The sequence below is a fragment of the Boleophthalmus pectinirostris genome, unplaced genomic scaffold (genome assembly GCF_026225935.1).
Source record: "Boleophthalmus pectinirostris isolate CB_2022bp ecotype Guang Dong unplaced genomic scaffold, ASM2622593v1 HiC_scaffold_16, whole genome shotgun sequence".
Taxonomy (NCBI): Eukaryota; Metazoa; Chordata; class Actinopteri; order Gobiiformes; family Gobiidae; genus Boleophthalmus; species Boleophthalmus pectinirostris.
Genome location: NW_026571095.1, coordinates 35,115,639 through 35,130,561, shown reverse-complemented (window position 1 = coordinate 35,130,561; position 14,923 = coordinate 35,115,639). Strand labels below are relative to the sequence as shown.

The following is a 14,923-nucleotide window of genomic DNA, read 5'->3' as shown; positions in this document are numbered from 1 at the left end:
TAGTCCCGGTCTCAGTCCTGGTCCCGGTCTTAGTCCCGGTCTTAGTCCTGGCCTCAGTCCTGGTCTCAGTTCTGGTCTGGTCGGCCTCAGTCTTGGTCTCAGTCTCAGTCCCGGTCTCAATCCCCTGGTTCCGGACTAAGTCTTGGTCCTGTTCCTGGTCTCAGTCCTGGTCTTGGTCTGGTTCCGGTCTGTTCCCGGACCTGTATTAGTCCTGTTTTAGTCCCAGATTTAGTCCTGATTTAGTCCGACATTGCAGTTTTTATCCATTTTTTCCATTTTTCATTTAAACACAAAATCAAAAACTGAAAAAACAAATCATTTTCTGTTTTTCCATTTTGGTTTTGGAGACAAATAACGAAGAAAATTGTTTTGTTTTTTTCGTTTTCTCATTTTTGGTTTTATTTTGAAAAACGAAAGATTCTCCAGGTTTGTTTTTGAGGAGGAAACAACATTGTAACTTGCTTGAAGCTCAATTTTGCGTAATATTATCTAACTTTTAATAACAATAATAATCACGTACAACTAATTTCTGATTGCTGAATTAACTTGAAATCTGAAGTTTGTGAATGTATTTTAAATCAATAAAAACAATTAAAAATGTGTCACTGTTTTGATATAATGTTAAAAACAAATAAAAAGAGGCTTGAAAACAAAACTAATATTGTTTTTATTTGGAGGTTTTGAACAGTTTTTTGTAGTTTTATTTTTTATTTACACAGTATAAAGTCGTCACGTAAAGAAAATCACCTTAAAAAACAGTTTATAATTTTGTTTTTGAACATTTCATTTAGTGTTGTACTTCGATAACTTTCTGATTAAAGATGAAATAATAAACAGAAACGTGAACCAGCAACAGAAAAAGAAATTACCAAAATGTTTTACCATCTTCAGGTAAAATTAAACTTAAAATACATTCGTAATAAAGGCTGAAAAATTCGGGAAAATAAAAAAAAAAAAAAAAAAGATTTGAGATTTATAATGTGATTCTGTTCAAAGTTCATGTTTAAACTCGTCCAGAAGAATTACACCCATTTCTGAACCAGGACTAAACCAGAACGAAACTAGAACTAAACCTGTACTAAATCTGGACTAAACCAGAACTAAACCTGGACTAAAACCAGAACTAGACCAAGACTAAATCAGGACTAAACTAGGGATGAACTAGGTCTAAACCAGTCTAAACCAGGTCTAAACCAGGACTAAACCAGGTCTAAACCAGGACTAAACAGGACTAAAGGGACAACAGGACTAAAGACCAGGTTAAACCAGGACTAACCAGGACTAAACCAGGTCTAAACCAGGTCTAAACCAGGACTAAACCAGGACTAAACCAGGACTAAAGGAATAACCAGGACCAGGAAACCAGGACTAAACCAGAACCAGGTAAACTAACAGGTCTAAACCAGGACTAAACAAAACCAGGACTAAACCAGGTCTAAACCAGGACTAAACAGGTCAAACTAAACCCAGGTCTAAACCAGGTCTAAACCAGGAACTAAACCAGGTCTAAACCAGGTCTAAACTAAACAGGACTAAACCAGGACTAAACCAGGAAACCAGGACTAAACTAACCAGGTCTAAACAGGTCTAAACCAGGTCTAAACCAGGACTAAACCAGGTCTAAATCAGGACTAAACCAGGACTAAACCAGGAATAAACCAGAATTGAACCAGGACTAAACTAGAACTAAATCAGGACACCAGGACTGAATCAGGTCTAAACCAGGTCTAAACCAGGACTACACCAGAACTGAACTAGATCTAAACCAGAAATAAACCACCAGGTCTAAATCAGGACTAAACCAGGACTAAACCAGGTCTAAATCAGGACTGAACCAGGACTAAACCAGGTCTAAACCAGGACTCGCAGGTACCCAAACCCAGTGCAGGACCATTGAAAGCAGAGCAGTAACATCTCCATGGAGACCAGCAGACGGCACATCCCAAAAAGTCCCACAGTGCAGCTTTAAATTCAGTCCATGTCCATGAGTTTGTGCTTGAGCTTGAAGAGTTTGACGCTGGGCTGGGACTGCATGGAGTCCAGACCCACCAGGAGCTTCTGGAACAGCTCCAAGGTCTTGAAGAGGTGAGGAGGAAAGTCTTTGTTGAGCGCGTAGAGGAGGCCGAAGAGCAGGCAGCAGGCGGACGAGAGCGACGGCAGACCGCGAAGCACCACCGCCCCGTCCAGCACCACCCCCACGGCGTCGGGCAACACGAAGACCTTCATCTGCTCGCTCCTCAGCTCCTCCACGACCTCCTGCTCCGACAACGACGACGACGACGACGACGACGACGACACGCCCTGAGACCAGAGACACCGTGAGGATCTGAGAGACGATCCAAAACCACTGACAGAATCTAAACTCCTCATGAGAACAACAAAAAACAACAACAACAACAACTCCAGAACCACACAACAGTCAGGACTAAACCAGGACTAAACCAGGACTAAACCAGGACTAAACCAGGACTAAACCAGGACTAAACCAGGACTGAACCAGGACTGAACCAGGACTGAACCAGGACTGAAACCAGGACTGAACCAGGACTGAACCAAGGACTGAAACCAGGACTAAACCAGGACTAAACCAGGACTAAACCAGGACTGAACCAGGACTAAACCAGGACTGAACCAGGACTAAACCAGGACTGAACCAGGACTAAACCAGGACTGAACCAGGACTAAACCAGGACTGAAACCAGGACTGAACCAGGACTAAACCGGAAACCAGGACTAAACAGGACTGAAACCAGGACTGAACCAGGACTAAACCAGGACTAAACCCAGGACTAAACCAGGACTAAACCAGGACTGAACCAGGACTAAACCAGGACTGAACCAGGACTAAACAGGACTGAACCAGGACTAAACCAGGAAAACCAGGACTGAACCAGGACTAAACCAGGACTGAACCAGGACTAAACAGGACTGGAAACAGGACTAAACCAGGACTGAACCAGGACTAAACCAGGACTGAACCAGGACTGAACCAGGACTAAACCAGGACTGAAACTGAACTAAACAGGACTAAACCAGGACTAAACCAGGACTGAACCAGGACTGAACCAGGACTAAACCAGGACTAAATCCAGGACTAAACCAGGAATGAACCAGGACTAACCAGGACTAAACCAGGACTGAACCAGGACTGAACCAGGACTAAACCAGGACTGAACCAGGACTGAAACCAGGACTAAACCAGGACTGAAAGGACTAAACCAGGACTAAACCAGGACTAAAACCAGGACTGAACCAGGACTAAACCAGGACTAAACCAGGACTAAACCAGACTGAACCAGGACTGAACCAGGACTGAACCAGGACTAAACCAGGACTAAACCAGGACTGAAACCAGGACTGAACCAGGACTAAACCAGGAAAACCAGGAATAAATCAGGACTAAACCAGGACTGAAACCAGGACTAAACCAGGACTGAACCAGGACTGAACCAGGACTAAACCAGGACTAAACCAGGACTGAACCAGGACTAAACCAGGACTGAACCAGGACTAAACCAGGACTGAACCAGGACTGAACCAGGACTAAACCAGGACTGAACCAGGACTGAACCAGGACTGACCAGGACTAAACCAGGACTAAACCAGGACTGAACAGGACTGAACCAGGACTAAACCAGGACTGAAATGAACCAGGACTAAACAGGACTAAACCAGGACTGAACCAGGACTGAACCAGGACTGAACCAGGACTAAACCAGGACTGAAACCAGGAATAAACTGAACCAGGACTAAACCAGGACTAAACCAGGACTAAACCAGGACTGGACTAAACCAGGACTGAAAGGACCAGGACTGAACCAGGACTAAACCAGGACTGAACCAGGACTGAACCAGGACTAAACCAGGACTAAACCAGGACTGAAACCAGGAAAAACTAAAGGACTGAACCAGGACTAAACCAGGACTGAACCAGGACTAAACCAGGACTAAACCAGGACTAAACAGGACTAAACTCTGCCCTGAAGAATCTTGGACCTGACAGAAATCAGATGTAAATGTTGGGAAGGTCAATTTAAACCAGGACTAACCCAGACTAAACCAGGACTAAACCAGGTCTAAACCAGGACTAAACCCAGGTCTAAAACCATGTCTAAAACCAGGACTAAACCAGGTCTAAACCAGGACTGAACAAGGACTGGACCAAGACTGGACGACGACTAAACCAGAACGAAACCAGGACTAAACCAGGACTAACTCTGGACTAAATCTGGACTAAATCTGGACTAAAACCAGGACTGAACAAGGACTGGACCAGGACTGGACCAGGACTGGACCAGGACTAAACCTGGACTAAACCTGGACTAAACCTGGACTGGACCAAAACTGAACAAGGACTGAACAAGGATTGGACCAAGACTGGACCACGACTAAAAAGAACGAAACCAGGACTAAATCTGGACTAAATCTGGACTAAACTTGAACTAAACCAGAACTAAACCAGGACTAAAACCAGGTCTAAAACCAGGTCTAAAACCAGGTCTAAAACCAGGACTAAACCAGGACTGAACAAGGACTGGACCAAGACTGGACCAGGACTGAACCACGACTAAACCAGAACGAAACCAGAATGAAACCAGGACTAAACCAGGTTTCAATCAGGTTCCAATCCACTTTATTTCTGTCGCACATTTCACAAACAAACAGTTTCCAAAGTGCTGCACAAATACAAAATAATAACAACAATAATAAAAAGATAAAATAAACTACTAAAATAACCACACTAGTCTTAAAATAATAAAACCAGTAAAATAAATTAAGAGCAAAACCACAGAATAGCAATAAATAAATAAATAAAACCAATAAAAATACATAAAAAATTAATAAATAAATTTAAAAAAACACAGAGGAGCACACAACTCACGCGGTGTTAAAAGCCAAAGAATAAAAGTGGGTCTTAAAACGAGACTTTAAACTCTCCACTGTGGGGGCTGTTCGAACATGGAGGGGCAGAGCATTCCAGAGCGTTCCAGAGCGTTCCAGAGCGTTCCAGAGCGTTCCAGAGCATTCCAGAGCGTTCCAGAGCGTTCCAGAGCGTTCCAGAGCGTTCCAGAGCGTTCCAAGAGTTTAGGGCCGACCACAGAGAAGGTCCTGTCCTCCTGGTTTTAAGTCTCGTCTTAAGCACCCTGAGCCGGAGCTGGACCTCAGACCCCAGAGCGCGTGCGGGGCTATAAATTTGGATGAAGTCCGAGACGTAACGTGGGGCCAGAACATTTAAAGCTTTAAAAAACAAACAATAAAATCTTCAAATCAATTCTGAAATGAACAGGAAGCCAGTGCAAAGACGCGAGGATCGGGGTGATGTGCGCTCTCCTTTTGGTTCCTGTTAAAAGTCGCGCTGCAGAGTTTTGGACGAACTGTTGTCGGTAAAGTGCGTTTTGCGAAATGCCAAAATAAAGTGCGTCACAGTCGTCCAAAGCGCGCATAACTTGTTCAAAAAGTTTAAAAGATAAAAAAGGTTTAACCGCAATACTTGGACCACTTTGGCCAGTTTCCCCACAGAGCCTCTTGTATTTCCAGCCTGTTCTCTGTGTCTGAACATCTCATAAACAAGTGGCCACAGATACAGACACAGACACAGACACAGATACAGACACAGATACAGACACAGACACAGACACAGACAGACAGATACAGACACAGACACAGATACAGACACAGACACAGATACAGATACAGACACAGATACAGACAGATACAGACACAGATACAGACAGATACAGAGACACAGACAAGACAGACACAGATACAGATCAGATACAGACACAGATACAGACACACAGATACAGACACAGATACAGACACAGATACAGACACAGATACAGACACAGATACAGACAGACACAGATACAGACACAGACACAGATACAGACACAGATACAGACACAGATACAGATACAGACACAGACACAGACACAGACACAGATACAGATACAGACACAGATACAGATACAGACAGACAGACAGATACAGACACAGATACAGACACAGACACAGATACAGACACAGATACAGATACAGACACAGATACAGATACAGACACAGATACAGACACAGATACAGAGACAAACACAGACACAGACACAGATACAGACACAGACACAGACAAGATACAGACACAGACAGACACAGACACAGATACAGACACAGATACACAGACACAGACAGACACAGACACAGACACAGACACAGACACAGATACAGACACAGATACAGACACAGACACAGATACAGACACAGACAGACAGACAGACACAGATACACAGATACAGATACAGACACAGACACAGATACAGATACAGACACAGACAAGACACAGACACAAGACACAGACATACAGACAGACACAGACACAGATACAGACACAGATACAGACACAGACACAGATACAGACACAGACATAGATACAGACATAGACACAGACACAGACATAGACAGACACAGACAGACACAGACATACAGACATAGACAAGACACAGACACAGATACAGACACAGACACAGATACAGACACAGATACAGATACAGACACAGACACAGATACAGATACAGATACAGACACAGACACAGATACAGACACAGAGACACAGATACAGACACAGATACAGACACAGACACAGACAACAGACACAGACACAGATACAGACACAGACACAGACACAGACACTCACAGAGAAGTCAGACACCAGGTCGGTCACACTGTCTCCGATGTACTCGATCAGACACCTCAGAACCACGTCTCTCCTCTTCACCACAGAGGCTGCAGTGTCCTGGAGCAGAGAACAGCCGCACTCAAGCACATCTGTCTGTTTAAACGGCACATTTCACACCGTTTTTTATGTTCTAATGTTGGGTTATAATCTGCTATTCCGACACACCGCTATTTTAACAACGACGTCTAATTGTTGGAGTAGCAGCATCAACATTATTCAGGGTCCCCACTCTTTTTCACTGATAAACTTTTCCACTGATAAAGTGAATTTTCCATGACTTTACAGCACCTACATGTGTAGAACTGATCAGACTTTTAGGATTAAATATGAAATGTGAACTCTTTCCACTCACTTTATGGTTTGGGATTATAGTTTTTTAACGTTCAAAATCCTGTCAATGCATTTATTCTCGTCTCTTTTAAACAAAAGGCGCAGACGTTCAGAAATGATTATAATAGTCTAATGAGAACTTGTGTTCAAGTTCAATTTCCATGACTTTTCCAGGATTTCCATGACCCTGGGAACCCTGATTAGAACATGATTTAAAACTCACAGGAGTCAGTTTTGTGTAATATAAAGATTATAAATGTGAAATGATCTGAGCGTCACCTGCACCAGTTCGAGCCACTGTGACTTGAGGCGTTCTCCGAGAGCGCCCCCTACAGAGCTGAAGAGGGTCAGCAGTTTGGGGATGTACTTGTCCAGGTTTGACATGAAGCTGGACTGCAGAGGGACTGTGGTGCACCGTCTGAACTCTTCATTGATCTGTGAAGAACAACACAAAAATGAGAGCTGCTCATTTGTGGAGTTCACCCCGGTGAACGAGAGGGTCGCGTCCCTGCGCCTTGGGGTCGGGGTCAGGTCTCTCATGGTGTCCATCAGTGCACGTGGCACCAGGACGGCCTAGGCCGGAGGTCGATGATCGACTTTGTCATCGTGTCATCTGACCTCCGGCCGCGTGTCTTGGACAGTCGGGTGAAGAGAGGGGCAGAGCTGTCAACCGATCACCACCTGGTGGTGAGTTGGGTTCACTGGCGGAGGAGGAAGCCGTTGGGAACGTCTGGCAGAGCCTCTGTCAGAGGGAATATCAACTCTCACCTCCTTCTCCCAGATTCCAGGGGAGGCTGGGGACATGGAGTCCAAGTGGGCTTCGTTCTCGGCCTCTATTGTTGATGTGGCCGCTCGTAGCTGTGGGCATAAGGTCAGCGAACCCGGTGGTGGACACCGTAAGTAAGGGAAGCTGTCAGGCTGAAGAAGGAGTCCTATCAGGCGTCGTTGGCTCGTGGGACTCCTGAGGCAGCTGACGGGTACTGACGGGCCAAACGCACTGCAGCCTGTGCGGTCGCAGAGGCAAAAACTCTGAGCTGGGAGAAGATCGGGAAAACCATGGAGGATTCCACTTATCTGGGGCCAGGCTGCGGGGGCAGCAGTCTAAGCAGGGACTCCCAGACTTCCTTCACCCTGGACGCTTCCTCCAGCTCCTTCGGGGGGACTCCGAGGCGTTCCCAGGCCAGCCCAGAGACATTCCTGGGGCCTCCATGCCCGGAACACCTCCTGAGGAAGGTGCCCAGGAGGCATCTGGAACAGATGCCCTCCCCTCAGCTGCTCCTCTGCGTGGAAGAGCAGCAGCTCTACTCCGAGCTCCTCCCGTGTGACTGAGCTCCTCACCTTATCTCTAAGGGAGCGCCCAGACGCCCTGCGGAGGAAACTCATTTCAGCGGCTTGTATCCACAATCTCATTCTTTTGGTCATTACCCAGAGCTCATGACCAGAGGTGAGGGGAGGAACGTAGACTGACGCCTTTCAGCTCAGCTCCATCTTCACCACAACGGTCCAATACAGCGACTGCATCACTGCCGACGCTGCACCGAGCCCCCATCAAGCTCACGCTTTCATTAATGAAATTTCATTTACCAAATTTGAGTTATTCAGCACTATACGTATAATTCAGAACTCCCTTGGCGAGCTGCTTGGACGGGGCTGGAGAGCTACAGGTAGGAGACCCCTGATGTAGTAAACAGTGTCTGTAGTTTGTGTAAAACAGCACTGGGTTAATAACACGTCATATTCTAAGTGTAATATTGAGTCTCTCCTGGTTTTCTGACCTGCACTGGACTGAAGAGCGCGGGCCACCTCTCCTGGACCTCCACCACGGTCAGCTCCCTCACCACCACCTCCTGCCGTCTGTAGCTGTAGGTGCGCTCCATCAGCTCCTGCACCTGGGCCCAGTCTCTGCTCTGGTTCAGCTCCACCAGCCTCCTCCTCAGCTCCTCCAGGCTCTGCTCCGTCTCTCCCTCCGGAAACGGCGGCAGGAAGTTCACCTCGGACTTCCTCGGCTTCTTCGCCTGCGACGGAAACCTGCCCCGATTTTGTTTGAGCGAGTTCACGAGCAGCTCCTGAGTGCCCGTGTTTCGGAGTTTAGATCTGTAATTACCGAACTTGTACTTTAAACTCACGGACCACTCTTTAAAGCCACTCAGCGACCCCCTGTCCCTTAAATACGGGTGCTGTTTGATCAGCTCCTGGCACACGATGTCCCTCTGCTGGTTTTGGGGATACGCCGTGTACATGTACATCCTCTCTACAAGCCGCTGCAAAATGTCCGATTTCACAGACTTTAACTGTTCAGGCGAGATCAGAGTTCCGTCTTTGCGAAACCTCTCACTGGCTTGTTGCAAAATGAGCTCTGTGGTCAAGGAAAAAGTCGGGATTTCAAAAACAGCGGGCCACAACTTACGAAATGTGGAAGACCCTCCGTTCGGTCTGTTCTGCGGTTCGGTAGAGGTCGGGAGATTTGAGGGAACAGCGTCTTCAGAAGCTACAGACGCGAAATCCAAGTTCATATCCAGATGTTCCCCGGAGTTTAGCTGCTGCGTTTCTCCAACAGACGAAAAGTCCGGCATCTCCAAGGCCGGGATCTCACTTAAACTGTGAATTTCCGATATAGTAGGAGTGAGGTTTTGCGTTGGCGTAGTACTTGTTCGTTCGTGAGTCCTTGAGAGCTGCACCACTTTGAGCGTGTCCTTGTCCCTCAGGTCTTGCGTGGAGGTCAACGTGAAGAAGTCGTCGAAGTCGGAGTCTTTGTAGTACAGACGGATGTGGTCGTCGAGAGAAAAGGCCTGTCTCAGCACCTCCGCAAAGTCGTTCACGCAAAATGGCAGCCCGTTTTTGAACGTGATCTTTCTGATGTCTTCGCCGACGATCACGCGGAACCTCACGGCTTGTGGACAATCTGAGGACAGACACAAACACACACAGCAGTAATGTGAAAACTGAAATGTTGTGTTATTCCACCTTAATATCATTATTACCCTGATTACAACTGGACGAGGGCGACCGGGACAGTCCCAGTGTTGAGTCCTGTTTCTCCTGTCCCAGAACTACAGGCAAATGTGTCAAATGTGTCAATTGTGTGAACCACCAGTGTATCACGGCCCTCAGTTGGTCCTTCGGTTCGTCTGTGTTTCGATTAGGGATGGGCATTCGATTAAATTTTCTTAATCGATCGTCGGAAGAATTAACGATCGATTATCGATTAATCATTAACGTTTTTATATTAAAATGATCATCATTATTATTACTATCTGCACTACTAATCTGCATAAATAAATTCAACTTTACAACATATAAACTGTAACGACTCTAGAGCCACATCAGCCCGTTTGACATTATAATGTGTTTAATTCAGTTTTGTTCAACTCTCACAGAAACTAAACTTAAAACCACATCACTAATTTACATAAACTCAGCGAAGATAAAACTACCAGCTCTTGTGTCGCTGATGTGGTTCAACTTCTGTTGGATTAAAAGACATGACTCAGGTGAATACAGGTTAGTGTGACCAGATTTGTGTTTGTCAAAACCAGGACACCGTACGGGGGGAGGGAGGTGGGGACTCGTCATCCACATTGAGCGACTCTCACCTGGAAAAACTTTTTCCCACTGGACACAGAAACATATGTGCTGCTTTATACACTGTGCACATGGACTCACACTTGTCCCGAACGCAACAGAAAGTGTGGATTTTCTTGTACAAATCATTGTTAAATACACATTTGTGCTTCGGTTCGTTACAGACTGACCCACTGTTTGTGTCTCGCTCCTTCTGATGCAGAGACACATGTACACACCTGTTTGGTCACGATACACACAGCAACATACATGATGTCTAAGATGTTTAACGTTGTCCATTCTTGTCTCACGTGTGGGTCAGTATATAATCTAAGGGACTTTTTGTGTGATTGTATTTCTGTTAGAGGGTTAGTACCGTATTTTTCAGACTATAAGTCACACCGGACTATTAAGTCGCACTTTTTGGGGAAAATTTATTTTATAAAATCAGTGGCCAAGAAAAGTGCAATTTATAGTCCGTGTTGTGGAGTAACAGATTACATGTACCAGAGTTACGTAATCAGAGTACAAATGATGAGTAACTGTATTCAGTTACAGTTACTGTTTCAGTGAGTGGTAATTGGATTACAGTTACTTTATTGAAATAAATGGATTAGACGGCAGGATTTTCCTGTTTTCACATTTTGGGCTGTTTCCCATTTTGATTTTTATTTTTATTTTGGTAATTCCATTCATTGCTGGAATCTAAACCAGGACTTAACCAGGACTTAACCAGACTAAACCAGGATTTAACCGGACTAAACCATGCTGTACGGACCGTGTCTGCTCCCATGCACCACACTGTTAATAACCTGATTCTGCATCATTTTTAATAAAAAAACATCAAATATTACAGATTTTTACTGCGCTGGCGCCTTTATGTTTGTACTGAAAGTGAGTTTTTTAATAAACAATATGACAATTTAAGGCAGCAGTGATCTCATGTAAAAATAATTTCTCTATCAATAATATTTTTAATTTGGTTAAGTAAAGACTGGACTTTTTATTTTCTTTCAGCAGACAAAACTTCTTATGTTAAGATTTCCTAGTTTTTGCTTCTCTACAGCAAATCAGGTAATCCAAAGTATTCAGATTACATTACTCACTTTAAGTACCGTATTTTCTATAGGCGAGTTTCAGCTAACGTCATTGTTATTAAAAGCCCGCGTTGCTGCTGGGAAATATTTTGGTCAGAGGCAAGAAACATGGTAGCGTCAAACACAGTGCGTAACCTCGCGTATTTATCCTCGATAATGGTAAATTCCTGCTGCATTATCGGATGCACAAATAGAAGCACGGAAGAAGGAAAATGTCTTTTTCGTATTCTGAGTGAAAAGAACCACTAACGGTGAATTAAACGACTTTCAAACATCTGCAGAACAAACGTAGAAGATCCTAACAAACCGTGGACTCCAACAAGTTCAACAACACATCGAGACTCTTGGAGGTTTTCATCTTTTCTGCTGTGAATGGCCCAGGAGTTTCCACCAAGTCATTGTGGATATCGCCCAAGTGAATATTTGTCCAGGTAGTTGGAGATTCTGACCAGAAATTTGGTTTGGTCCAACTTTTGTCGGGGTTGAAAAGGGTGATTTGGCTCCATCGATGCTTATGACCAATTTCTGGTCAAATGGTCTTGGGTCCTCTGCCGTTAGAGTGGATAAATAACCAGGATCAATACCCTTTACGTGCTTTCTCGCTCCGTCCGTCATGTTGAATTAGTGTTTCTTGCCACCGACCAAAATAATTCCCAGCATGCAACGCGCGCTTTTGTCAACAATGAAACTCGCCTATTAGACTCACTCTTAAGCCTCCAACCCCATCAGAAAACGAGTGCGCGCCACAATCCAGAGCGCCCCATACACGAATCCACTCAGGTGTCCCAGCACGACTTCAGTAAACTACAAAACAGCAAACACACACGGAGCAGACACAGACACACTCATCACTCCACGCCGACGAGGAACGGAACGGAGGAACGAACCGAAAAAGGGAGCGCGACGTGCCGCTTCTAGACACGACTGAACAACTGAGTCACTGCGAACACGCCGACAATCCGTTGGTCCCAGACAGCACCTCCCTACACGCCACAACTGAACAAAGCCCAGAGTCACCGTGAACGAACAAACAAACAAAACCACTCACCCATCACACTGTTGTGTTTCCTTTAAAGTCCCACGCCATTTATTTGTGAAAAAAGTTACGAAAATAGACCATTTAATGACAGTGCGTCTTATAATCCAGAGTGACTAAGGCTGCGTTCAGACTGCACCTGAAGTGACCCAAATCTGATTTTTTGGCTTCTATGTTCCTGTATCTGATCTTTTAATGACAGTCTGAACCACACAGATCCGATTTTTTCAAATGTGACCCAGGACACTTGGATATGTGCTCCTGAAACTGATACATATCTGATCTTTTGACATGTGACTTCAGTCTGAACGGTCCAAAGTGCATTCATCCACCTACACGTTATCAACAAGACACAAACGTCACTATTCTGTGCTGAAGTAGGCGAAAATTGTTAATGAACTCTGTGTCACTGAAGCGAAGCACATCACCACTCACCACTCTTGGCTCCGTCTCCACATCCACACGTTCCTTTCAACGGACTGAACCACAAAACACCACGACCAAAAACCTCGTCCTTCTCCTTCTCAATCTCCTCCTTAAAACAAGTAAGTTGTTCATGTTCTGGCTCCGGTACGAGAGGAACTTTAAAATCTCCAGGTGCTCGATGCTGCGTCCATGTTTGGACAACTTCTGTAAACACAGAGACGCTCGCTGCGGTTGACGTCGTCGTGTCTCCAGTGTCACATGTGGGACACTTTTGGGCCGTTTAACGTTCACACTGGGGATCGAATACAAGTCGCGTTTAATTGGAAATGTGAACCTCTTCGTAGTTCTGCACGTAGTTGCTTTATTTTGCTGTATTTTGGCTAAACAAATGACAATTATGCCCGTTTTTACTGTTGGCAGGGATCAGATTAGTCAAAAAATGTTGATAGTTTTGTAAAACCAGGACTAAAAACAGGACTAAAACCAGGACTAAAACAAGGACTAAAAACAGGACTAAAACAAGGACTAAAAACAGGACTAAAACTAAATCAGGACTAAAAACCAGGACTAAAACAAGGACTAAACCAGGACTAAAAACAGGACTAAAACCAGGACTAAAAACAGGACTAATAACAGGAACTAAACTAAAAACAGAACTAAAAACAAGACTAAACCAGGATTAAAACCAGGACTAAAACAAGACAAAAACAGGACTAAACAGGACTAAAACAGGACTAAAACCAGGACTAAACCAGGACTATAACAGGACTAATAACAGAACTAAAAACAGAACTAAAAACAAGACTAAACCAGGATTAAAACCAGGACTAAAACAAGACAAAAACAGGACTAAACCAGGACTATAACAGGACTAATTGTCCTGTCAAAAAATATCAATATCAAAAAATTGTGATAGTTTTGTAAAACCAGGACTAAAACCAGGACTAAAACCAGGACTAAAAACAGGACTAAAAACAGGACTAAACAAATGACAATTATGCTCGTTTTTACTGTTGGCGTAGATCAGATTAGTCCAAAAATGTTGATAGTTTTGATTTAGTTCTTGTTTTAGACCTGGTTTAGTCTCAGTTTAGTCCTGGTTTAGATCAAATTGGTCATTTCTTGTACGAAACTGGGATCAAATCACTGGTTTTGGGTGTAAAAATTGGATAAAAATGGCTCAAAAGTGGGGAAAAAGGGGACGTCTTCTGTTCCCAGTGCAATCTTGAAATGTTTTTAATTATCAAATGTGCAAATTTAACCCAATGTAACCTGGCGCGTGCACCACGTGTCCTCACGACCGTACCTGTGTTATTGTTATGAACCATGCTCTGAGCCCTCTCCAGCTCTATGATCCGCTTCTGCCGCTGGATTTCCTCCTCGTAGTTCTGCACGGTCGTCTCCACCAGCCCCAGGATCTCGTCCACGGCTCCCGCGAGTTTCTGGTGGATAAACGTCTTGAGAGTTTGCAGCGTGTTCATGTTTGCGGGGGTCGGGAAACGCGTAGGGGAAAGAGGGGAAAAAAAAAAAAAAAAAAAAAAAGAGGCTCCAGGCACGTGTCTCCCGAGCGCCTCTGTTCCGGATCGTCTGGAGATCGTTTTGGCTGGGAAAGGCGGAGCCACATCTGGAGCGCGTGGAGGAGGGAGGAGGGAGGAGGAGGTACATATGGTACAAGATTAGGTTGAAAAACTTTTTACTTTTTGAGTAATGAGATTTTTTATTAAGAAAGGTCATGGTAACGGA

At 44.7% G+C, this 14,923-nt stretch overlaps 1 protein-coding gene across 1 annotated transcript; it reads right to left on the bottom strand.

Moving 5' to 3' along the window:
- Positions 1 to 1,641: 1,641 nt before the first annotated feature.
- LOC129408293 (sterile alpha motif domain-containing protein 3-like) lies at positions 1,642 to 14,703 on the bottom strand. Its single transcript, XM_055151460.1, has 5 exons — positions 14,487 to 14,703; positions 8,836 to 9,962; positions 7,340 to 7,495; positions 6,689 to 6,787; positions 1,642 to 2,301 (listed from the first exon to the last, which is right to left on the bottom strand). Exons 1-5 carry the CDS (start codon positions 14,659 to 14,661, stop codon positions 1,972 to 1,974), a joined length of 1,887 nt encoding a protein of 628 aa, XP_055007435.1. The 5' UTR covers positions 14,662 to 14,703; the 3' UTR covers positions 1,642 to 1,971.
- Between the last annotated feature and the right edge of the window lie 220 nt (positions 14,704 to 14,923).